General features: G+C 54.9%; 1 protein-coding gene across 2 annotated transcripts in view; it reads left to right on the forward strand.

Annotated features, from left to right (window-relative positions):
• The first annotated feature begins 392 nt into the window (after positions 1-392).
• PDE9A (phosphodiesterase 9A) overlaps positions 393-25,503 on the forward strand; it is an 89,970-nt gene continuing 64,859 nt past the window's right edge. The window contains exons 1-3 of one of the 2 annotated variants that reach the window (XM_090271947.1): positions 393-538; positions 23,396-23,466; positions 24,742-24,819. In XM_090271947.1, coding sequence (XP_090128073.1) covers positions 470-538; positions 23,396-23,466; positions 24,742-24,819 — 218 coding nt within the window. In that variant the 5' untranslated portion in view covers positions 393-469. The remainder of the gene's footprint in view (positions 539-23,395; positions 23,467-24,741; positions 24,820-25,503) is intronic. The other variant, XR_016510044.1, reaches the window with a different exon arrangement.

Genomic DNA, 25,503 nt, shown 5'->3' on the forward strand with positions numbered 1-25,503 from the left:
TAGCTATGGACGTTTGTCCAGAGGTCACATGTAGACAGGCTGCCCGTTTGGCCCTCTCAGCAAGGCGGCTGGAGTCCAAGGGAAGAGAAGAGTGTCTTCAAGTGGGAAGGGGGGAGAAGGGAGAGGGAGAAAAGGGTAGAAGGGGGAGGAGGGAGGAGCAGAGAAGAGGGAGGAGGGAAGGAAGAGAAGGAGAAGGGGGAGGGGGAGGGAAAAGGGAGGAGTGGGAGGAGATAGGAGGAGGAGGAGGAGGAGGAGGGAGGCGGTGGCCGGGAGGAGGAGCCAGCCGCAGACGCGCGCGCCGGACGGACGGGGGCGGCGGCCGGGCCGGCCCGGTGCGCGGCAGCGCTCTGGTTGGCTGGTGCCCTCGTCCTCCGCCGCCCGCCCCCTCCTCCCTCCTACTCTCGGCCCTCCCCGGGCGCTGGCGTCGAGAAAGTACAGTAAAAAGTCCAAGTGCAGCCGCCGGCGCAAGATGGGGTCCGGCCCCTCCAGCTACCGGCCCAAGGCCATCTACTTGGACATCGATGGACGCATTCAGAAGGTACACCCTCCCCACCGTCCCCCGCGCGGCCGGGGTGCGCCCCTCCCGGCGCGCCCCACTCCGCCCTGCCAGCCCGCCGTGTCGGCCCATCCCCAGGTGACAGCGCGGGGGGTCGCGGCGCCAGCAACGGGTGGAGGACCGTTGTCCGTGCGTCCGCGCGTCCGTGCGTCCCTGGTCCAGGCTGCGGTCTCCGACAACTTCCGCGGGGGACGGCAGGGCTCTGCGGGGCTGGGTCTCCCCAAGAACTGGACCCCAGTGGGAAGGGGCCACTCTCAGGGCGATAGTTTTAAGATTTCATGGGCAGAGCTTTCTTTGTAACAAATCTGATTAGGATGAGTTTGTACGTTCAGAGGCTGGCACATTAACGCACTTCATTTCCGGCGGAACGACCCCTAGAGCAGACACCCCGGAGCCGGTGGGTAGACCTGAGTGACCGGGGCCCTTCAAACGGAGGGCACAGCGCAAGCCGCGCCTCTGCGGGATGGTGCGGCTTCCTGGCCGGTGGGGAGCAGGTGCGGGGTGGGGGGTGGCACAGCAGGGGTTGCTCCCAGCTGCTTGTCCGTGTCCCTGTCCCCATTTCCCTCAGGTGGTCAGCTCTGACAGCGGAGGGGGCAGCTGGGGCTGCTCTACCTCCTGGGCCGGCAGAGAGATGGGGTGGCCTGCTATACGGCTCTGCTGTCCATCTGCCCCTCTCTGGAGAGATGAAGCTCTCCAAATGTCCAGTGCCCTTCACCAACTTGAGTCTCATAGGAGAGGCATCCAGAGCAGTCCCCTTTGTTGGTAGCTCCAGCGTTTCTAAACCCCTAGCGTGAGTCCAGAGAGTCCTGACCCCTGCTTCTGATTGGCAAAGAGGGACAGTAGGTGAGCTGGCTTGGAGAGGGGCTTTCTTAGCTCCCTCTAGATTTCCCCCATGGAAAAGCCACAGTGAGGCCATCCTTCCAAATGTCAGCTGCACCCTGTGTCACCTTGCTCCTCCCCAAGAGCACCCCAGTCGGGAGGCCAGGGAGGGATGCCCAGCCAGGCACAGAGCAGGCGTGGGGCTCTCTGGTTCTCAGACGTGCCTCCCCTGGAGGATAGACTTGCCAGCAAGCCCCTCGCTCCCCTTCCCCCGCTGTAGTCCACTTTAACAGAATCAGATAACGGGGAACAGGAAGCATCTGCAAGGGCAGGCGGGCGGCCACAGACACAGGGCTAGACCCAAGTCTCCTGACTTCCAGGAGTGGACACCTGTGACTGTAGGAATTTATAACAGCCTCCCCAAGGGCAGAAATGGCCCTTTGCTGCACACCTCCTTGCTCCAGTATGCACATACATCCATGTACAACATGCATGTGAAAACACATGTATATGTACACATGTGTATAACATGCAAGTGCATACACGAACATGTATGCACACGTGCACATGAGCAAACACACGCACATGCACATATTTTTCTGCCCCACCAGGTAAAAAGTATCAAAGATCAGCCATTTTTATCTTCTGAAAGAGGTGAGACGAGGTGTTGTTACCAGATCAGGAGTGACAGCTCCTTCCCAAGAATGTCCCAAAGGTCTGCCTGAGAAGCCCAATTGAAGTGGGTGTAGGTGGGAGAGGTTCAGAGGGCGAGAGGCGAGCGCTGATTCTGGCAGGCTGCCCTGCTGTCACTGTGGGGGGGGGTGGTTTTCCGCAGGTGACACACCCAAGGTGGGTGACCTTCAGGACAGCGGCCCTGCAGGTGGCACCTGCATTCAGGAGGGAGGCGGTGGCCTTGGGAGGGGCAGATCTGATGTTGTGCTGGCGCCGCCAGTCCCGTGATCCTGAGCAAGCCCCTGGGCTGCTCTGAGCTGGCCGGCTAGCCTGTGAGGTGGTGTAACATCTGCTTTATAGACGGTCATGAGCAGAAAACGAATTCCCGTAAACAGAGCTGGGAACGCTGCCGGGGCACAGTGGCACAGGGCACGCCCTCTCCGTCCCATATGTGTCCTTTAACTGCCACAAGGAAGGAGGAGGTGGGCCATGGTCTCAGCCTCTGCCATCCCTGCAGTGTCTGTTCCTCATTCTTGACCTTGCTCGGTGGCCTCTCCCTTTGCTGTTGTCACCGTTGGAGGTTCAGAGCTGGACTTGCAGCCTGGTTGAGAGCCGGCTCGTTTGGGGCTTCCAAATATGTGCTGGACACTGGTCACCTCTCACTCCCCTTGGACGCCACGCCAGCGGCTCTGTCCACACTTCAGATGTCTGTCTCCACGAGGGTTCTTGCTGCTCAGGGCTGTTTTCTTCCAGCCCCAAACACTGGGTTGATTCTGAAGTTCCCCCGCACCAGGTCAGGTTCTGTTTCCCTCTCCACCCCATCCTGTCTGTGAAAGGTTGTGGATACAGACCCCATGTTGCTTCCAAGGAGAGGGTGGAGCGGGAGGAGAGAAGGTGTGTGTGACATTGTGGCATGTGGGTTTTGTTGTCCTGTATAATCATTTGTCCTGCAACTCCTGCGTCCTTTCTACTGTCTGTCCCCGAGTCACCCCACTGCTGGTCATTCCATGCTCTCTCCAAACAGTGGCTCCCACGGGTGTTCTCTGTTCCAGCAGAGCTTTGGGTGGAGAGCTAGTGTCTGAAGAGAGGCCAGTGCTCAGTGTCTTGACTTCCATGTCGTGACCCTGGGTTAGTCCACTGTTTCTTGACTGTCACTTGAGTATACTGTAGTGCTGCTTGTTGGAAGAACTGAATGGGCCAAGGCCAGTCACTTAGCCAATTAGCCAAACAAGTTTATTGAGCAGCTACTATATGCCGAGTGCTGGGGTCCAGTGTGAACGTGCCATTCACGGTGCTCAGTTAGTCCCACTGAGTGATCGCCTCCTCTCGGGCCTGTACCAAGCACTGGACCTGGGCCCTGGGAGGGCACAGTTAAAGCAGCTATGCAGGCCACTGTGTGACAGACAGAAGGACACAGCAGGACCTTGCTGGTGGGAAGGGCTCTGGTGCCAGTCGCATATGGGCCTGACGAATAGGTTTTCTTTCTCTGAGAAGACCAGCTTTGTGGCCTTTGTGGGGAGGAAGGGATCCTTCTTGGACCCAGTCATGTTAGGATGACCCCAGTTGGGAACTGGCGAATGGTAGGTGCACAGCTCACTCAGCCAGCAGCATCTGCACACTGTCCCCATTGCCTGCTCCTCCACTTGCCAGGCAGCACAGGTAGGACTGGCATCTCCCGGTACCGGGTAAAAGAGAGCGGGGGAGCTGGTCCCCAAATCTGGAAAGCTGGGAACTGTGCCCCGAAGACTTCTCTGGAGAAGCTGATGCTCCTTATCTTTGCCCAGAGGGTCTCTTGTTTCTTTTCTTGGCTTCCCCTGGCCTGGGAAAAGGTGTGCTTCCTGGGGTACTCGGGGCATGATGCGGCGATGCACTTGACATAAGAAGCCCAAGGGGCTCCTGCCCAGTGGCATGTCTAGGCCTGAGTTTGCTGACCTACTGACCTTCCGAATGAGGCAGAGGGAGGCCTTGGCAGGGTCCCTAGGCCTGGCCCCAGGCTTGGGTGTGGTGAGAAGCCTTATCTAGGCCAGGCTGGCAGTCCCGGCGCTCCTGAGCCTGCTGAACGGTGCCGCCTCTCTTGGTGCTCTGCCCCAGTCTAGCAGTTAGTTCCCTTGGAGACAGTCCCCTTGTCAAGGCTCTCTGCTGGGACCACCCTCAGCCACTCCGGCTGCTGTGTTCTTGTCCCTGACTCGATCTGCATCTGGCACCCAGGACTTAATAAGCAAACAGCCACTCGCTAAGTTATTTCTACTCTAAATCGAGGAAACACATGAGAAAAAGTGAAAGGGAAGGGCAGTGTTCAAAGGCTGTTAAAATGTCAATAGAAGACAATTCCTAGTTCCTGATGACCCCGCACCTCACCCGTGACTGCTCCCCCTTCCTGGCTAGAGCCAAGCACCCGGTGTGCCCAGCCTGTGGGTCCTTCTCACAATGCTTGTCTTTCACCCAGCCTGGCCCTGTAACAACTTGGGACCCAAGGCCATGCCCCTTGGATTCCTCCAAAGGAGCCCCCTGTGGGACTGCAGGGCCCTGACCCCCCCACCCCACCTCCATCCCCTCCCCAGAGGTTCTGGCTCTCCCCTGTGGCCAAGGCCCTCCTGTCTGCCCTCGGAGGCCAGGCCTCTGCACGCCCTGCTGGCTGTCTAGCTGGAGGAAACCCTGCTCCCTACTGCCGGTCTGTCCCTCCGTGTCCCTTGCCCTGCCCCTCCCCGCCCTGCCCAAGGGGCTTCAGCCTCCTCTGCCTTTGTTACTTGCCATTGGCACAAACAGCTGGCATTTCCACCTGGCTGCCCGTCTTCAGGGCAGTCTTGTCTCTGTTGGTCAAAGGGTGCCCCTGACCCAAGCCTTTTCCCGTGTGGTCAGCGCAATGGGACCTTGAGTCCAACTCCACGGGCACCTTGCCCCCTGCTGGAATATGTCTGTCCCGCCACCTGGCGAAGCCCAGTGAACATTCCCGCTCACGTGAACACCTGCGCCCCTGCTTGGCCCATCACTCAGAGCATCATTTTCCCTCAGACTGGCAGGATCCCCGCTCCTTCCTGCAGGGCAGGCAGACCCATCAGGGATTCCGTGCACCTGCCTGCTCCCCTGGTCCCTACCAGGTGGCCTCCCCTTGGCCCTCATCAGCAGTCCCAGCAAAGTTCATGTATCTTCCTTTAAATGTTTATAACTTAAGGTCTTCAAGCCGATATTGAAATGGTAACATAAGCTCATTGCCAGCTAGGGAAGTTAGAGAAAGGGGTGCCCCCACTCCCTTTGGGATTTCAGGGGTGGGACAGCAGTGACCAGGCCAAGGAGCAGGGCCATTTTGAATCCCAGTGCGACCCCGTCTTGCGATGACCCTCGCATGTCTCCAGCTATGTCAGAGCTGGGCTGTGGAAATTGCGTGTCTCCGTATGCAAGCTCCTTTTCAATAAGTACATCAGCCGTCGAAGGAAACCAGTCCGTCCACCTGCGAAGCCACTGCGGTCGCTGTCCATAAAGAACTTTTGGAAACCCATCTGCAAATTCCAGCCCCAGGACGCTGAGAATCAGGAAGCTGCTGGCCTCCCTCCTCCTCCCCACTTGCCATGGTCTAAAGGTCACTGATACCAGTCATTTCTGACACCTGGAGGCCTTGGGAATGGGACGGCCGGAGGCTTGAACCCCACTAGTGGCATCAGGGTTGACAGATAACGGGACGTGGGACCTCTCAGACTTGAATGCAACATGCCCTTTCTCAGAGGGACTGGGGCTGCTCTTGTTGGTCACATGAAGGGGAGGAGGCCACAGTGTGAGGACAGACAGCCTGGCTCTGCCACTTGCCAGCTGAGAAGTCACTTTGTCTTCGGTGAAGTGGGTGCAGTGGTGGTACCTCCCATGGGTGGCTGAAGATGGCACTAAGTAATACCCATAAAGAGGCCCAGTAAACCTGTCCTGTCCTCTGGCCCGGGCACAATACTGCCCCTCCTGCTCCCCTGGACCTGTCAACTAGGAGTCTCTGGAAGAAGCCATGACAGGTGCTTTCTTGTCATTTGCTCTGTACCACTGTGACCCCGCTGTGAATCTAAACCACAAAGAGGGAGAGAGTGTCAAGGACCCCAAGATTCCAGGTCCCACTACCCTAGGGACCTTTGTCTCCAGCCTGGCAGAGGCTGCTCGTCTTGGAAACGGGGTACTTCACACCCTGAGCCAAGCGGTCCTCGCCAGAGCCATTATGGGCCAAGGGGCTGCCTGGCCTCAGAAGAGTGCAGAATGCACTCTGGTCATCGGGGAAGAGAGAAAGGGCACAGGAAGGGCACTCCCAGCAGACTGCGCATGTGAGCAACATGCAAACGGCAGGCAAAGCCAGGGCACAGCCAGGAGGCTGGTCTCAGTGCCGGCACCTGGCTGGGGGCAGCAGGGACTGGCCCACAGGCAGCCTGGCGTCCTGCACCCCTGTCCTGGGTTTGCTGCCTGGGGTGTCACTGGCATAGCCCACCACAGTCTCTCCCACCACAAGGGACAAGCTGAGCCATCTCCATTCAACCTCCCGCTTCCTGGCCACGGGGGACCCAGCAGGCAGCGTTCCTGGGGCCTGGGGGCAGTCTTTGGCTCAGAGAGTCTCAAGAGGACACAGGGACCTCAGGTGTCCACCTTGACAAGAAGGCAGAAGCGCAGCAGCTGGTCCTGCGCGGGGAAAGAGTTCCCCTTGCTTCCTATTCTGCCCCCTCGGCCAGACAGGTGGTGAGGTGAGACCTGTCCACCTCGGGGTGTTTCATGGGGACAGACAGGCCTGCACACAGCATGGCTCCTACTCCACAGAGCAGAAGCTCCAGCCGGGAGGGTCGCCCGCAGCCAGTGCAGGAGCAAGTTAGGGGCTCAGCTCAAAAGGGTTTGTCCACCGCCTCTTGCTCAGCTCACCGAGCCAATTCCTCCTGCATTTGTGGTTGAGGATCTGCATTCCCACGGTTCTGAGTGTTTTTGAGAAAAAAAGAAAAATCTAATAGAGTGCAGACCTAAAGACCCGCCCGCAGGAGAGGTGCACGCAGCTCTCCCGGGCACCTCCGCTCACGGTCCTGCAGTGGGTCAGGGTGCAGACGCGCTCAGGTGCTGCAGATGCTGTGAAGATGGCTTCAGACATTTCCAAACTCCAAAAACATCTCTGCATTTGACGGTGTGGGTTATTGGCCTCAGCCCCACCCCTGGTTGCCTGTCTCCCCTGGACCCCCACCATGAGCGTTTGCCCAGGACAGAAACTCACAGCACCCCTGAAAACTTGGTCTAGACACAGTTAAAGACGAACCAGAAGATTGTATTCAGTTGGCCTTAGTTTTCCTGCTCCCATTTTTTTCATTTTTAAAAACTGTAGGAAAACACACATGAAGTTTTACCATCTTAGCCACGTCTAAGTGCACAGCTCGGTGGCATTAAGCACAGTCACACTGTTGTGTAACCATCACCCCCAGCATCTCCAGAACTTTCCATCTTCCCAAACTGGAACTCGGTCCCCGTTATACACTCACTCCCCGTACCCCTCTCCAGCTCCTGGTGCCCACCTGCCTACTTTCTGTCTCTATGACTGACACCTCCAGGTACCTCGCAGAAGGGGAATCACACAGAAGTTGTCCCTTTGTGACCAGCTCCTTTCACTCAGCGTAACGTCCTCCAGGTTCATCCACTCTGTGCCGTGCGTCAGAACGTCCTTGCACTTGAAGTCTGAACAATATCCCCTCGTGTGGATGGACACATTCCGTGTATCCATTCATCCACCATGAGTCTGCCTGACATTCTTGAAACCTCAGTCATCTCTGTGCTGATTTCCTCGGTCTGCACAGCGGAGGCCTCTCGCAATGGTGTGCTGTTGTGTCTAAGGAGAAACTTGGTGCTGCCTGAAGCCCTCCCCATTTCCCAGTCTGAGTTGTTTATCTAGGAGGCTTATGTGAGATATGCGCTGTGACATGTCACAGGGGGGGAGAGGAGGGCGCTCTCCAGGGAAGGCAGGCACTTTTCAGATTCCATGACATCCAGTTCGTTGATCAGCAACATGATGTCATGGTCGAGAGCACGGATTCTGGGGCAAGCTTGTCTGCGCTGGAACCCGGCAGTGTGTGCGAGTCACTTACATACCCTGGTGTTTCCCTCTGTGAAGTGGGGTGTTACAGTAAGCGTGTGAATGCGTGTCAAGTCTGAAACGGGGCGGGTACAGGATGAGCGCTACGTGCAGGCATGGTTATTTTCATTTGTTATTTCTTTCTATTTTTATGTTGTGGAGCCAAGGCAGCCAAATCTCTGTGTCTGGTTGGGGGAGACTTACACCCAGACCACTGGCCTCGTGCCCCCGGGCTGGCGAGTGACCCATGGGCACGTGCCATCATCTCAGCACAGGGCCCTGTGTCCAGGCGTGCTCTGTGGGTCCTTCCAGTGCCATGATCGCATGTGACGGTGTTTCCCAGGTTAGCCCCCAGTCTACCCTCCTTCCCCCATTCTTCTTTTTCTTTAATTTTATTTTTTATTTTACAGAGAGGGGAAGGGAGGGAGAAAGAGCAGGAGAGAAATGTTGATGTGCGAGAGCGACATCGATTGGTCACTTTCCGTACGCTCCCTGACCAGGCACCGAAGTTGCAACCCAGATGTGTGCCCTGAGCAGGCATCGAGCCTGCGACCCTTTGGCTTTCGGGACAATACTCAACCAACTGAGCCGCACCAGTCAGGGTTCCCCTATTCTTCCCACCAAGGAAAGGCCGACGAATGCCTTTCATTTCTCCTCTGACTGTCTCAGAGGTAGAGCTCCACCAGGGCTGCGATGAGGAGGGAAGGGAGGGCAGGAGGGAGGGGGGATGACCACTCAGTGCAGGCATGGCTTTCAGGCTTCAGGTTCATTTGCTTTTCTGGAGGGGGCGGTAGTGACGCCCACAGCACTTAAGTCAGCCTGGCTGCTAAAACCAGCTGTGTTTGGAGAGTCCTTGGCTAGTGGCTGGGACGAGTCACAGCCCCAGAGCACTCTGTTGCCTTTGTCACTTGGTTGCTGGCCACACCTCCCCCATAGTCCTCAGCCCTCCCCCCGCCTTGTGCAGCCTGGGAGAGCTGCTCAGCCCTGGGGGATGGACGGAGCCTCAGGAACACAAAGCCAGAGCCCGCTGTAAAATGGTGGGGTTGGCCGGATTCAGCACAGGCCAGCTCTCCGCGGTTTAGCCCAGATCCCTGCTATCAGGAAGAAGAGCCACCCTGGCCTCCTCCAGTCACCACTGCTAAATGGCAGCTGTAGGGTGACCAGGTTATCCTCAGGGTTCGGTCATCCTTGGGGCCTGGCGCACCTCGCGCTGATTTGTTTTGTAAGCAGAGCAGTTAATGGAGCCCAGTCACTCAGGCATCCTTGATCCTCACGGCTTTTGCCTTTGGGATTTTTTTTTAAAAACTTTCCTTGCCTTACAAATAACTAGAAAGGAGGCGACACATTGGACGTTATCATCTAGAGATCTTCAATAATCTCTCCACCTGGAATTTGCATTTGATGGACAGCTAACCCGGAGCATCCAAACAAGGGCCGACTGGAGACCGCATCCGTGGCTGGGGGCCGCGTCTGTCATGAGTCTGTTACAAGTCTGTTTGTCCCACCGTTTCCAATGGGCTTTGGGGACCAGCTGCCGAAATGTTTTCGCTCAGGATTGTTTCACACGGGGAAAAGTTACAGTATGAATGGTAAAGATTCAAAATGAATGGTCAGACATACTCTGAAATCTCTCGATCAGTGTCTGATGTAAGCCTAGAAGGTTTTGCTGCCACAGTTAATAACAGAACTTCCAAAGTCTAGTTCATATATGAGCAACGCTGGGAAATGTGTCTCCAGAGGTGGCCTGTGAGTGACCGCGTGGCCATTTGGAGTCCTTAGGACTTAAGATATCCCCCTGAGTCGCCAGGATGTGCAGCCACAGTCCTGGCATTTTGCGTGTGGTGTTTTGAAGGCTGAGCCCCAAACAGCAAAGATGGGAGGTGGCATCTGTGTCCTCCCGGCAACAACAGCCAGAATCTACCAAGCAGCCAGGGTCAGGGGAGGAGCTCCTATGGCCACATTGTAAATGGGAGCGGTGGGTTTCCTCTGCGAATATTTCTTGAAATGGTGCTGAGTGGCACTGTGCTGGAAAGGTGACTGAAGTGGGTCACAGCCTCGGGGAGCTGAGAGGACACACACGTGCCGGCAATGCATGGGTGACGGAGGAACTGTGACAGACACCTGGTGGGTGGGACAGGCGGAGGGCTCTGCTCAGTCAGAGCTGTCTCCCCCAGGGGCAAACGTGTTAACCCTAACAACCATCACCCATTTAAGCAGTTCCCGTAAGTGTGCCTGCAGACACGGGCTGATATTCTGAGCCACACATATGTCAAGACCTCCTGCACCCCAACATACCGCCCGGATCATGGCATAAAGTACCAAGCCCCACACCCCACTTTTTAAAACCAGTCTTTCTCCCAGCATCTCCCCTCCCAGGCCTTTCCCCAAAGCCCAGTCCTCTCCAGGGACTGGGGATCCCAAGCAGCCAGGGCCACCTCTGGGTGCCAGGCCCCCCAGAAGCCTCTGGGCCCCACTGGGTCTGGGGTTTCTGACTCAGTCTCAGCCTCTGCAATGACCCCACTGTGCATCTAGATGATCGATCCGGCAGCCCTGGCACCACATCAGGTCCAGACACCAAAGGGGCCCCTCGAGGCACCTCCAGGTCCCACCTGACCCTCTGAAGTCCCAGGCTTGGTTTCCGGGAGAAGGAGCAGGCAGTTAAGAGCCTTCAACCAGCTGCTGTGAACCCCAGGCATCAAACTATAAACACAGTGAGCCTGAGAGCGAGTCTTTGGTTCAGCGCAACGGTGAGTGACAGGCTGAGTGACATGGTGCTGCAGGACATGGGCCATGGCAACGGTACGATGCTGGCCTCAGTGTGGTCCAGAAGACACTGATGTCACATCACGAAGTCCAACGGCAGTGAGCAGAAACCCCGACATTCCGGGGCGGGGTGCCTGTAGCAGGGCAGGCACACCACGTTTGCAGGCTGGCGGGAGCAGGCCAGCCTCTGCATGGGTACGAAGCAGGACGGTGGGAAGGGGACTCCAGCCACCAGGGCGGCAGGCGTGGAGCCAAGTGGGACCCGCTCAAGGTCCCTGTTGCCCAGCGCTCTGAGACATTTCTTTTCTGGCAGGAAAACCGTGCTCAATTTTTCTAATGAAATTTCAAGCAATAGAAAGGGAAGGAGAAAGAGGAGGCAAGGGAGAGAGGAAGGAAGGCCTTCTCCGCACGGCAGATGGAAGGAAGCCCCTGGGGCTCCTCCTGTCCACGCGGCCACCCTGCGATGTCTGATTGTGACTCACTTGGCCACTGTTCTCGGGGTGCCTGTGTCAGGGCCTCAGTTCCAGCTCAATGATGCTTGATTACCAGGACAGCAGAGCTCTCTGCGTCTGCGCTCGGGCGGGGGTCCTTCCCGCCTCCTGGTCTTAGGTCTCACTATCACAGCTTCCTTCTGCGTCTTTTCATCCTTGCGCATCCAGGAGGGGCTGTGGCCCCAGGTCCTCCCCAGCACCTCCTCCTCCACCTGCCGCCTCCCCAAGGGTGCCCAAGAGCCCTGACCCCTGGGACGGCCACAGGGACCACACTTCAGTCCTGCTGTGGAGCTGGGTCAGGCGCAGGAGAGAAGTGGGCAGAAGACAGGGCGAGGGCCTGGGGAGGGGACTACAAGGATCGTGAGTGCACAGTTGCCTCTTCTTTGAATCTGAGCCCAAGGCGTAAAGCGAATCAAAACCAGAGAGACACCTTCAGACTGTCCCGTCATAGCACAGTCCTCTGAGCTCCTGCTCGGCACGCTTCTTATTCTCAGCTTCTTGGTCTCTGCCTTTTCAGTCCCCTGGGATCCATTATTTATGAGAGTGGAGGTTGGCCTCAGACCCCAGAAATGAAAAAACAAAACAAAGCAACCCAGAAGGACGACAGGAGCAGTGATCGGATCCGCCATGACAAATGGGGTCCGTGCAGAGGAGGCCCAAGCCTGCCCAGCCGTGACTCAGAGCTGGAGGGGGTGTGCAGACAGCCCGGGTAGCTGCGTCCTGCGAAAGCACATCCTCAGCCAGGACAGCAGTCCCCCACAAATTCCCAGACTGTCCGCTCTAGCCTGCCCACCTCCCAGCTCCCGCCCAGGCCCACATCAGCTCGTATGGGGGCGGCCTTGGATCTGCTCCTCAGTCTTTGGTGTCTCCTCTCTCTAACCCACCTTCCGCGAGTCTCTCCTGAAGTTCAGTCCCAGTCATATACGCCTTCCATGCCTCACACAGCTTAAGGGGCTCATTACCTGCACCCAAGCCCCCAGCCTCTTCCGTGTGTATTGTCAGCTGTCCCTTGGCCTCCCTGTGACCTCATTTAGGGTCTACCTGGAGACTCTGGGATAATCTCATCTCAAGGTCCTTAACTAATCACACCTGCAGACACTGTGGGGCTCACAAGGTGACGATGCGTGTATCTTCGGGAGCGGGCGTGTGATTCAGGGGCTACGGGGCTCCTAACCATTAGATTGCGAATGCATTTCCAGCCTCAGCTCACCCCACATTTCCTTGGCTCCAGGGGCTCTGTGGTTCACGCTCACAGCCTCCCTGCGCCCGAACCCAGCAGGAGCACTGGTCTGGAGCGTGGGTGGGCAAAGTGAGGAGGCCATATCCGCCCTTCACCTCCTGCCTTATGCCGCCCTGCGCCTTGTGGCCTCCAGGTCACCTCTCACAGCACCTGTCACATCCACTTTCACTTTCGTGTGTGATTTTGACATCGCTGCCTCCCCTGCCTGCCAGCTGCATGTTACAGGTGGGATCTTAGGTAGCTCTCTGCTCCCCACGGATTAAATTCGATTAAATTAACTCATGTTAAGCTGAGTGCTTGCTTTGTCATTGGTATCTAAAGGATTTAAGTCAGTCTCCTTCAAGAAAAGAAATCTTCATTCAGGTGCTCGGCCTGCCTACCTGCGGCCGGCACAGAACCGCAGAACCTTCTCCCTGTTCCATCCCTGGAGGCGCCTGGCTCGGTCTTTGCTCTCAGTCTGGTGCTCCCGCCCCCACAGCGTCCCTCCCCCTCTCCCACTTGTCTCAATCTCTCTGGGTGGCCTGCCTCTCACCCCCCCCCCCACCTCCTTGCTGAATGCTACTTAAATTTTGGTTTGTGTCCTCTGGTTCACTGTGCTTTAATTTTCTCATCCACTTGGTTTAATGCCAAAGAGTATTCTTTCCAAATAAAAATGGTAAAGACCTTTCTTCTCTCATAAGAATTTTATGTAAGCACCATGCAGCATGCCATTCAGAGGGACTGTGCATAAGCCAGTCCCATTATCAGTTCCTCACCCCCAGTGCTAGAACTAGATAACTTTTTTCTCGGTTATAAAAGCCCTGCATATTCATTGTAGAGTATTTGAAAAATGCAGAGCAGTACAAAAAGAAAATGAAAGGACCCATTATCGCACCAGACAGAGAAGACCTCTCCAGCTGGTGTTTTTCTCCTGCGAGTGCGCGTGTGCTCACGTGTGTGTGTCTTTTACATAATTTTTTATCCTAATCATTTCACTCAGCATCACAGTAGCAGCGTTTCCAGTGTAGCATTAAATAGTCTTGACGAACATGATTTTAATGCCTATATAATGCTCCGTCATGGAGACTTAGTAAAATGTCATCATTCCGTCATTGATGAGATGTTTAGCTGAATTCCATGTAATAAGTAAGACAAGAGGAACATCGCTAGCTACACATCTTTGCTGGCAGAGTGACATCGCAGGACAGTGGTTTTGGCGTAAACCCGGGAGGATCTGTGACTTGCCGTGAAGATATGCCGATTCATGAAAAGTGCCCAGAACAGTGGCTGACACTTAACGAATGCTTTTATTATTTTGTTTGCTGTTGTTATTTCCTTAAGAGCAATTCCTAGAAATAGGATTCTGGGTCAGATGGCCAAAATGTTGCCAAGCCACTTTCCCCCGGGACCGTGTGGACATACATTCCTTAAGGGTGTCCCCTTAGGCCCAGACAGAGTTGGCCCCCTGGGCCCCGTCACCTTATTTCAAACAGGATCGTGGAGATAGTTGTCCATTTCCATGCAGTTGTAAGAAAGACTACGGAGACATCTATGGACCCTTCCCGCAGGTTCCCCCAGGAGTGACGTCTTGCAAAATGACAGTGCAGCGTCCCCACCAGGAGACAGTGAAACAGTCCCCCATGTCATTCAGATGTCCCCCACATGTCATGATTAGAGCATGTGTGTTCCGTTCTGTACAATTTCATCGCACGTGTGGGCCCTCGTATCCTCCACCACAGTCGCCGTACAGGACAGTCCCGCCCCTTTTTATAACCACACCCAGCTCCTTCCCCACCCCCTGTGCCACCCACCCCAAACCCCCTCGTCCATAACTCCCAGCTGGCAGTATTCTGTTCTCCATTTCTATAACTTCATCATGTCAAGGACGTCGTATAAATGGAATCACACAACGTGTGACCTTCTGAGACTGGCTTCTACTTGCTCAGCTTAACCCCCTCGAGCCCCATGTAGTAGCTGCGGGGGTCAGTCGTGTGTTTTCATTGCTCATTAGCATTGCCCGGTGTGCATGCGGATCATAGTTTAACATTCGCCTGCTGAAGGACGTCTAGGTTGCTTCCAGCTTTTGGCGACCCACCCTTTTCATAGGGTCTGTTTGATTAAATAATTCAATTTCTTGGAGGCCAGCATGGCTGTTTTTAGAAGTCGGTATCCTTAGGTGGGTTGGGTAGAGATTTCTGATTGTTGATGTCACACTGATAATGAATGAACATCATCATCAAGTTGTAAGAGTCAATAAAGCTATGATGATGTGTTGTGCTGGGGTTTAAGGGGTTCGGGGGGCAAGAGCAACAGCCAATGGGAAGAGGGGCCAGAAGGGAATGTGGCTGAAAGAGGCTCTCAGTTCCGATTCATGAAGGAAGGACACAGAGTTCACGCGTCACTCCTCGGGAAGGCCACTCACAGAAAAGGAAAGGCCCCCTTCTTCCACTTTATTCCCTCCTCCCTTTAGGTCCTAGTATCGTGGTACCTACTGCGCTCACCTTCTGCTGTGGCCATTTAAAACCACTTGGGGAAAGAGACTGTAGAAGAATTATAGGGTGGAAAATTCTGCTCTAGAGTCATTACTCCTAACTTCAAAGGGGCGCTGTGAAATTGTTGCTAAGGCAATGGAAGAGAACATTTCACAGGCGGTGTGAGCAGGACCAGCGAGACAGTGAACGTGACAGGCCCCCAAAGTGGGACTTAGCTAACACAGATAGGTTTCATGACTTGGAAAGGTAACACAGATCCTTTCTGGGGGCTTGAAAGGGAACGAACTCCTCAGCAGCTGGGTGGGATGGTCTCCTTGGGGGAAGTGTTCGTATCTGGCTTCGCAGAGAAAATCCTGAGGCCACTGTTCCTCTGACCACCCCCCGACCCCACCTGGCCCCACGCACTGAACTCTTCCACTGTGATGGCGGTGCTTTCTGTCTTTCCCAGCCTACAAAGCTCAACCCAAACCGAAATTGCCGTACAGTTATTATATTTGTCCTGGGTTGGGAGCATTTCATAACGTGGCCCCACAAATATCCGTGTGAGAAACCCACCGTTTCTAGTGCTCACAGACTTCATGCCAATCCAAACTAGAATTCGACAGCCCAGCAAGAAATGTCCGCAGCCGCTGCAAGGAATTTCTATTCAAACAGAAACAGGAAGCTAAACCGGAGGTCTTCTCCCCGCATCGAGCGCGAAGATATGGAAGAATATGCGAGGCCGGGGCACTGGGAGACGGCCTTCGCTGCCCCTCTGCTGTTCAGGTCCCTCTGATGTCACCACGGTCCTCCTGCCCAGGTGTCGCATTGCTGAGAAGGAGTCGCTTCCTCAGCAGCCACAGCCAACAGCGTTTGGACTGAACAGGTGCCGAAATGACACGGGTAAATGGGGCAAGGACAATGACAAGTCATTTTTACGTGTGGCGCACCTGTGCTTCCTCATGCATTCCTTCCGTGCGCTCCAGCACTAGAGTCTCCCTCGGGCTTCCCTCTCCCCGGCCACCAACTTGTCCTGTTCGCCTGGGACCACAGGGGCCCGGCTCTGGGCTGTGCACCCTCAATAGCAACTTGGCCAAACACCCGAAAAAGACAAAGGCAAGAAGAAAAAGCAGAGCGGATGATGAACGTTAAGACCAGCTTAATGCTTTCTTTTAAAACGTTTTCGCGAGGGTGAATTCCTACATGAATTTAAGTCACGTATGTAAGGGAGGGAGCAGCCACCCTCCAAAAACCAGACCTGGTACCTGGCAGAAATGGGAGAGAGCACCTGCTGGGCAGCGCTCACCTGGGCTCTGGGCACACAGACAAGCACGGCCTCCACATCTGAAAACAAACGGTGTGGCAGCCATGAGCTCCTGTGGGCACGGCCGGGTGGGCGTGGAAGCAGATGCTGGGCCTGCCACATTCCTCGGTCAAGGTCACACATGGAGTCAGGGAGGACCCTCCCCGCCCCAAGTGGTGGTGCACACCTCCCTGCCCTCCCTGGTGCCAGGTTGGAGCCTGGGCTTCATAAAGCCTGCATGCGACACAGTCTGGGCAGCTTCCCCGCGGCGGGTCCTGCTGCAGAATTAAAGGACTAGTCCCTCCAAACTGAAAATGGGCCTTTATTACAATACCGTTCATATCTACGAAAGCACCCTGCAGTGAGCCAGGAAAGGGCCATCCTGAATCAGCAGGGGACAAAATCGAGCCTGGCTTCTCCCCACAGGCCACGGGTGAGGAAGCCCCAATGCCAGGCCCCTCTCGGTGAGGGGAAGAACCTTCCGGGAAGGGTCTGGCACCGGTGGGGCTGCCTCAGTCTGTGTGTGAACGCCTCCTCGCCTGTCGGTCTTGCTGAAGCCTGGACACCCAGCCCCACAGCCATGTCACTGCTGATATCACCTGTGTCCTTTCTCCTGTTCAGTGCTCACATCATCGGGGTCCCGTTTCCACTCCAGAACCTTCCACCAGCTTCTTATTCACTCCGTCTCCTCTCCCTTTGCAACGTTCTTCCAAGTCCTCACTGTGCATCTCACTGAGAGGCCCGGCCACACTTCTGGTGGAAAGTTCCCAGGAACCTCCAGCTCAGCGTCAGTCAGACCCTCACCACCTAACCTTATAACAGGCAAATGTGATCACTGGGACCTGCCCGGCCGTCTGGGGACTCCTCGTCCCCCTGGCTTCTGGCACAAACCGCACAGCGTGGGACTGGAAGACGGGCCCAGGAGGGGCCCCCTCCTGCGTCCTCCCCTCCATGAGCCCCTGAGCGGGGTATCCGGGGGGAGAAAGAGAAACACAGAACCTCTGCTTTTTATCAGTAGAGTCCTGCCTCAGGGAGAGGTCTCTGGACTCAGAACTGAGAAGAAGTTACTCCCAGGCTTTTAGAAACGGCCCTGTCCTGTCTCTAACCCAGAGGCCACCCAGACGCGGCTTTGGCAGCCCCCTAGCCACCTTCTCCACAGTTACCAGTTCTGTTCGGCTAAGGGTATCGGTCGAGGTGCTTCTGATACCAAGAAACAGAAGCGTTCTTATGCCGGTTCAAGAAGGGTTTGTGTAGGGGGGTTGATGGGTGCAGGAAGGGGGGCTCACCCAGAGCTCCTGTAAGGACACTGTGAGTCCCCAGTAAAAGCCCCAGATCCAGGGTGCCAGGAAGTCTTGGGGTCTCCTGGGCTCTCTGCTTCCCTCCCTCTGTCCTCTGTGACCGGCCTCTCCCCCTCGTCTCTTCTCCAGGAGCTGCGCCTCCTTATTCATCTGGGCGGCTGGTGTGGTCAATCAACGGCAGGTTCCCCGTGACCAGGTGTTCACCCCAGTTGCCACCAGCTCTGAATCACTTAGGAGAAGTTCTGGTGAGAAAAGGTGATTGGGTGATGGCCAGTCATAGGTCAGCCCTTAGGGATGGGGCAGGGTCTCCCAGAGCCAGGACTGCCTGTCCAGGGCTGTAGGGAGTGTGCTGGAGAACCAGTTGGTAGCGGCCCCCCATATTATGCTAGGTATGGGCTGGCCACTGCAGACTCCTGGGGTCTCACTCCTAAGCCCCCACTGGCAAGGACAGGCCTAGAGGGCGTCTACCAGAAAGGTGCTCACCCAACCAGCTAGGTACAGTCCTGCCCAGAGCACAAGACCCCACCGTTTGGGCTCTCCAACACAGAGGGGTCAAGGCCAGTTTCAACCCGGAGCCGAGCCAGAAAATCCAGTCAACCTGTGTGCGCTCCAGTAACACTTGCCTCTCTTCCTTGTCTTGATTGGCTGTTGCCCGGTCCCAACAAAGCAGAGGATGTACAGTTGTGAGCATACAGCTTGGGTTGGGGGCCCCCAGGCCTCCGTTCTTGACTTTCCAGAGTCAAAGGCAGTTCCCTCCCCAAGAAACACAGGACACAGAGGAGCTAGGTTAGACATTCTTTCTTCAAGCTGTGGAAGTACTGCAGATTGAATTCCCACTAACATAAAATTGGGTCCCAAACAAAGGTGGCCAGATGATGCGTCTGGCATTTCAGAGACCCCTGAAGACTCACATCCAGAATCAAGGTATTAGAACAAGCAGGGACCGTGAGATTCATGGGCGCCAGAGATGGTATGGCATTGAATTTTGTGTTCGAGCCAGGGGTGTTCTGAGTGATTCCTTTCAAACATGTCCCCTCGCGTGTTTCTCATTGTGGCCCTGAGAGGTGGCAGAGCTGATACGATCCACTCCATTTACAGAATGGTCTTGCTTATTGGGGGGGGGGGGGGTGAAAGAGAAAACAATAGACAGAAGGAATAACGTGGGAACAATCGCTGGACCTCCAGCTCCTGCCACTGCACCACTGCTAGGCAGCTGGTTTGAGTCTAGACATCAGAAGACATGCAAGGATTGTGTTCAGGTGTGAGCCCTGGCCAGGTGGCCCGGGATGCAATCCTGACCGCCGTTCATTGGCTGGGCCTGTGGGAGCCTCGTGTGGCTCCGTGTGCCTCAATGTCCTCGTGGGGATCCCTTAGCATGGGGCATGGCCTGTGGTTCACGCTCAGTGGGTATCAGTTATTCTGCGATGCAGACGGCGGGAGGGCTCCCAATTCCCGACACTCCCAGGCCCAGCTGCATAGGAGAGAAGATCACTATCCAGGGGACGAGAGGCCTCTGCCTTCTCATTTACTTCTCTGGTCTTGTTTTAATATCACGGGCTGCCAGTCAAACCACATAAAAGAGTTTGGGGTGACCTGCCTTGCTCTCTCGTGAACTCCAGCCCCGATTTGCCTTGAGTTGCACAAAAGTACAAGAACCTTTATTTTTCCATTAATCTTACTGCCTCCACATCTCATTTTAAAATTTTATTTTATCATCGCACGCCCCTCTTTGTGCTCTTTGTTTCTGGATAAAGGATTTGCAAAATGATTCAGCATGGGAACAAAAAGCCTTGTGCCCCCCTGACAAGCCTTCCTCAGGGGCGGCAGGGAGTCCTCCCAGGCCACCCAAGCATGGCACACCTGCCATTAGGACGCACCTGCAGCTTTAGCCCTGCCTCTCACTGCCTGGGCCCTATGGAGGCTCATTAACAAACTAAATAAGCAAGGCAAAGGTATAAAACAGCCACGCATCAAAGATTTTTACCCAACGCATTAGTTGAGCGAGGGAGGTGGTAAGCTTTAACAACCAGTTTAAAACAGAAATCAAAGAAGCTTGCATTTATATGCAGCGTACTGAAAGGCATTTGCCAATGGACACAGCGTGGCTTACCACTGGAGACACCCCACGGGATCTTTTCTTCTTATCCCAAACTTCCATACAGCCTCCAAGCCTGTTGTCAGAAGTAATCTGCAAGGAAGCTTATTCTGGACCGCAGATCGAGGCTGGCCTCACTAGGTCTGGCTGGATGGTTTGTACGGGCAGCAAGATGGTCGGTCTGCCATATGGGCCTTCCTGTCCTTACTTCGCTAGGAGGCTTCACAGTGGGGCTTGTCAAAGCTTCTGTTGTCTGGTGTCCCGAGACCAAAGGCCAGAGAACAAAACTCTCTTACAAATCTGGGTGAACGCATCTCTTGTCAGGGTCCCCAGAATATCCCAAGGCCCCCATGCTGCCACTGCTGGCCTTTCTTCCTGACTGAGCGGCAGGAGCTTGGGGGCCAAGGACCAGGTCAGTCCCCCGGGGAGGGCTTTGCGAGCACCAAGTTCCTTGTAGTCACGCTTGGCTCCTTACAAGAGTCTGGCCACAGCTGAGCAAATGAGCAGATTGGTTACAAAACCAATTTCCCCAAGTATATCCTGGTTTGGCTCAGTGGATTGAGCGTCGGCCTGCGAGCTAAGTGTCGCTGGTTCGATCTTCCAGTCAGGGCACATCAGAGAAGGAAAACTCTGACTCCAAAAAACCTCCGCTGCCTTGCGGCATACCTCTTCAGGGGAAAGGCTAAGGGAGTAAACCCCGACAGAAAATCCGGAGCCGGAGTCCCTAAGGCGGTTTGACGTTGTAGTCAACACCGGCAACTCCTGCGGCGCACCTGAAGCCAAGCTGTATTGACTCCGTCTTTCCCTTGGACCCTTCAGCTGCGAAGAGAGGGGGGATCTGCTGCATGGGCAACAGCAGACCCTCCATATCACCCTGCCCAGGCTCTGTAGCTTCAGCTTCACTGGAGAGGACACTCCAGCATCATCGCAAGATGTCGATTCAACACGGGAGGAGACAGATACCGTGTCACCCCCGAGTCGGACTGCACAGCCATTCTCGGCGGTGCAGATAGACTTTTAAGAAGCTACACCATCGTCTCTCGAGACGGACGGCTGCCAACGATCCTGGTAAAAAGGAGGACAGATTCTTAGGTTCTTAGGGACACTTGGCAGATAACAACATGGCTGTGAAAAGTAAAAACTTACTAAAAGTTTCTGCATTAGGGGAGGGCAGACCATAAAATTAAGATATCATTTAAAACTGTTTCTTCTCGGTTTGCAGAAGAATCTATTAGGTTGTTAAGAGTTACGGACAGCTGAAGAAGAAAGAGAAAAGGCTCCGTGTCAATCCAGAAAACGAACCACTAAAACAACTCCCACAGCACAGTAGACAAGAGAGCACAGTGGACTGTCCCTCATTCTCCGCCCGCTGGGCGCCGGGTTAGCCATGCCATCCAGCTGTCTGTCTTTTAACTAAAAAGAGTTCTGGAAATCCCGCTCCGCCCACTGGAATGGTCTGAACGTTGTCCAGACGAGGCCATGAGACACCTGTCCCCAAGGTCCTTTTCTCTGGGGTCCTGAGGTGGTCCTTTTTCAGTGAAGTCACAGACTGGCCTCCAGCTGATCTCAGGGCCTTCAGGCAAGTGTCTGAGTCAAACAAGCCATCTGTGGGTGACAGCAACATGCTTTTGCCTGTTTTATAGAAGATAAAATTGAAGTGCCAAGAAGCCAAGTAGCTTGCTCAAGTCACAGAGGCAAGAGGCAGGGGGAGCATTCCAGGGTCACCAGGCAGCCAGGCTCCCATGCCATCATCCCAACCACTACAGCAGAATGGGGGCTCCTGGCAAAGTGCAGTTTCTTCTGGCAAAGTCAGGGAGCTCCTCAGTCGTAAGAGGCTGTGATCCTGTTAGCGGTCCCCTCACCTTTTGAGGTGCGATTGTTGATAATGACTCCTTCAGTCAGGCCTCTGAAAGCCCATGGTTTGAAGCTGTCTTGCCAGGTGGACTGGAGAGAAATAACCCCTGAGATCATTTCCACCCCCAGCCCCCATGAACTCTGAAGGGCTGGGACAGGACCCCCACTAGACATAATAGTGTCCATGCATGGGAGCCCCTCCAGGGGCGGGGAGCTTTATAAAGGTGTTACGTCTGCCTTGAAGAACTACCAAAAGCGCCACCTGACCTACGCAGGACATACGACTTCAGCCCAGCAATGGAAATGAATTTCACAAACGTTCAAGATAGGAAAGTCAGAGAGGTTCCCAAGTCAGTGGGTGAGTGGCCAGGACCGCAGACACAGCCCTCCCACCCCACACCCTTTACAGCACAGCGAGAAACACCAGGGCCTGTGCTGGGGGCCGCTGGGGGTGTGCTCTCATGGAAACCTGGGCCTGGCCACGGTCAAAGGCAAGACTTCTCGGCCATGGGGTCAGGAGCCTTTATGAAGAAGTCGCTGCTGAGTCCTGATGGCCAGGAACAGAGAGAATAAGGAAAGGAGAGGAGGAAGGACCAGAGCAGTGGCCGGAGCAGAGAGCCAGGTGTGGGGATGCCCATGGACTGGCGTGGAGGCCCGAGATAGGAGCGTGGCAAGGACTCGAGCCTCACATGCACAGGCGAGGAGGCGGGCCTTCTGTGTCACACCTAGACCAGAGTTCTGGAAACCAAGGCTGGGCCCTGGGGCAAGACCAGAAGCCAAGACCAGTGCAGGGATCGGTTGCTGCAAGGGACCAGGACTGAGCCAGGACAGTGGCTGCAGGGCGGACAGTGCAGACTCAGAGCATCGTCACTGACCGTGACTTTGTCTCAGTGTGGCCAGGCCGTCAGCACACAGGAAGTGGTGTTAGTCACAGAAGGGTTGTGTTTATGGGGGGAAGTATCTGCTCATTACAGTTAACTGTTTCCAATAAAGAGGAGGCAGGCTGATCTCAGATGGAAAATCACCACCCACTCAGGCTTGCTTCTCTGCCCAGCCCAGGCTCATGCTGGTGAGCACACAGGGCGCAGGGGCAGGGAAGCGCTGAAGGAAAACATTGATCATGGTGAAAACGGGGCTGCAGCGTGGACTGTCCCGTGCCCTGTCCAGCCTTGAAGAACATCCCCCTCACTGTACTTGGAGTCCCCCGGGGTGGGACTCGGTACCCCTTGAACAGAAGATGTTAATGCCAATGTGTTCTCCTCCGTGGACTGGGTGGGCATCCAGGCGGTGTGCGCCTCCACGTGATTCATTCTGCGCTGGGAACCGTGGTTCATACCAAATGCCTCCTCGCTGTGATTTCCTCTTCGATTTAGTCATACAACCTCAGCCCTGAACTCTAGAAGGCAATTTTTTTTTTAAGTTAAAGACCATCAAACAATTTTTGTTTTTTAACATAAAGGCCTTCCTGAGGCCATTGGGGACTCCCTGTGATGAGCCATCACTAAGCCAAGGCTGTCTTCAGTGAGTCAGGCGCCACCAAGGACAGGCACATGGTGTGTACGTGGGTGATGGCTTTGTTTTCACAACCCTTTTCAATGGTAAAGGAATGAAGTTTGTCACAACCTCTAAATGCACTGAATGAGGAGGAGGACTTTGTATAACATTCCAGTGCCCAAGGTTACGTTTTTGTTTTTTTATTTTAAATAAACCTAAGGACCCTGACATCAGCATGGGAACTGGTCATCCCACTCCTGCCACTCCTCACGGCCTGTCCCTCTGTCTTGCAGGTTGTATTTAGCAAGTACTGCAACTCCAGCGACATCATGGACCTCTTCTGCATCGCTACGGGGCTGCCTCGGTGAGTGGTCCAGCCTCGCCCTGCTGAAAGGGCGCCATTCTGCCTCCATGTCTTTCCGTTCACCTTGACAGGAAGGCACCTGGGGAGGGCGGGTCGCCAGAGGAGGAGGAGGAGGAGAGATGAGAGGAGTGGAAGCCCACCTCACTGGCTGCAGGAGCTCTTTCAGATCCGTGAATGAAACCCTGGAGGTTTTAGGCACAGCCTTCCTGCAGGCACCTCGGCATCTGCAAGGAGGAAACCATTGGGTGGTTAGGCAGCAAGAACCATAAGAGGTTTCTTTTTTCTTTCCTTCATTCATTTGCTTTTGGAGAAAGGATGAAGGAGGGAGACTGTGTTTGGCTTTGATCCCCCACCTTCAAACGGTCTAGCAAGTGTCTTTTCTGTTTCAGGGGGGTCATCACAGATCCATACTTGGGAAGAGACTAACTTCAGAAATGAGTCAAAGACCAGTTATGTACCTTATAGAACTGTCAGAATTCCATAGGAGTTATTTTCCCAAATATTAGAGCAAGTGGATTTTTCTGCGGTAACTTGTTGATGATAGAGTGATCCGGAGTAGTTTTGGCTTTAAAGCCAGGGTCCGGGGTCAGAGAAGGTGAGTGAGAAGGACCGTGGGAGTCTTTCACAGATAGGTGAGGGAAGGGATTCTGGAGCTGAAATTACAGCAAATGGCAGGCACTTTGTAGCAGCAAAAATAGCCCGCAGAGTGGGCATCTTTTACTGAGCACTGGGCTAAGAAATACGTACATATTATGCTTTAGAACAACCGGAGATTTGCATGTCACCCCCCAACTGCACAGATTTTAAAAACACACAGCTGAAGGCCAGACAGAGCAGGTAATGTGGGTCAGGCAACACCACTCCCAGGAGGTGCCCTGGGGTGAAAGGCTGGAAGAAGAGTCAGCTTCCCCACTTGAAACTGGTTTGTAGGAGCAATCGGGCCTGTTAGGTGGACTCCCAAAGCCATGAAGTAGGAAGGCAAACTGAATCCGTCATCGGCCGGTACAATGTTTATTTCCATTTTACCCCAGTTTTATTTAATCTTCCAACTCGGTAAATTAGACTTCCTCCAATTCCCATTATAAGTTACGTGGAAGTCCGTGAAGCACTTAGGATTGTTCGCCATTCCGCTTTATTCACAAACGGAGCCTTGTGCCTGAAGGGCAGGTCCTCTGGCCCTGGGTTTCCGGGCTCCTCTCTCACGTGAGGCTCAGTCAAGGGTGCGCCCCAGGGAGACCATCATGGGTGAAGGCACTAACTTGGCGTGTCTTCCAGGAACACAACCATCTCCCTGCTGACCACAGATGATGCCATGGTCTCCATTGACCCCACTATGCCCGCAAATTCCGAACGGTAAGTGGCCGGTGGCTTCGTCCCATACTGTCTCTGTGGTGTCTCTGACACTTTTCCTCCCCCACACAAGGCTCTCTGTGGTTGTTTTCGTAAGTTACTGCTGTAGAAGTCTGAATTCAAACCAAAGATGGGAGGGTGGGGGCGGGACGCGACGAGGAAGGTGGCTTTATTCGGCTGCTTCCTTACCAAGACGGTAACAATGGTAAGCATGCCAGGAACGTGCCAGGACTCCAGATTCAGCTCCCAGCAAGAGCCCTGTGAGCCCAGATGGGGAAGCTGAGGCACAGAGGCTGAAAGAAGAATAGTGGAAGCAGGCCTGGGATCCTTAACCCCCACCACCCTGTCTACCTCAGAAAGGGGAGCAGGACGGCCCCTGAGCAGAGCCCCTGGGGGAGTTTTCCCCTGGAACGAACCCTGGTGTTGATGAACTTGTGTTCATGGAACTCCTCTCTGCACTGGGGAGGGGAGGAAGCTCTGGACAGGAGGTGAAGGGCGGGGACTGGGAGAGGGGGTCAGCAGTGAACGTGTTTGCGAATATAAGTGCATTCAGTAAAGCTGGGCTGTGTGTGGCCAGAGGAAGGAAGGACAAGGACTCTGAGCCACGGCCCCTCTGTCCCTGGCTGACCCCTTTGCCCATCAGCCTGCAAAGTCCTCAGCGGTCCCCACTTCATCCTAGCAACTGGG

The sequence above is a fragment of the Furipterus horrens genome, unplaced genomic scaffold, assembly GCF_987537825.1.
Source record: "Furipterus horrens unplaced genomic scaffold, mFurHor1.1.pri manual_scaffold_1, whole genome shotgun sequence".
Taxonomy (NCBI): Eukaryota; Metazoa; Chordata; class Mammalia; order Chiroptera; family Furipteridae; genus Furipterus; species Furipterus horrens.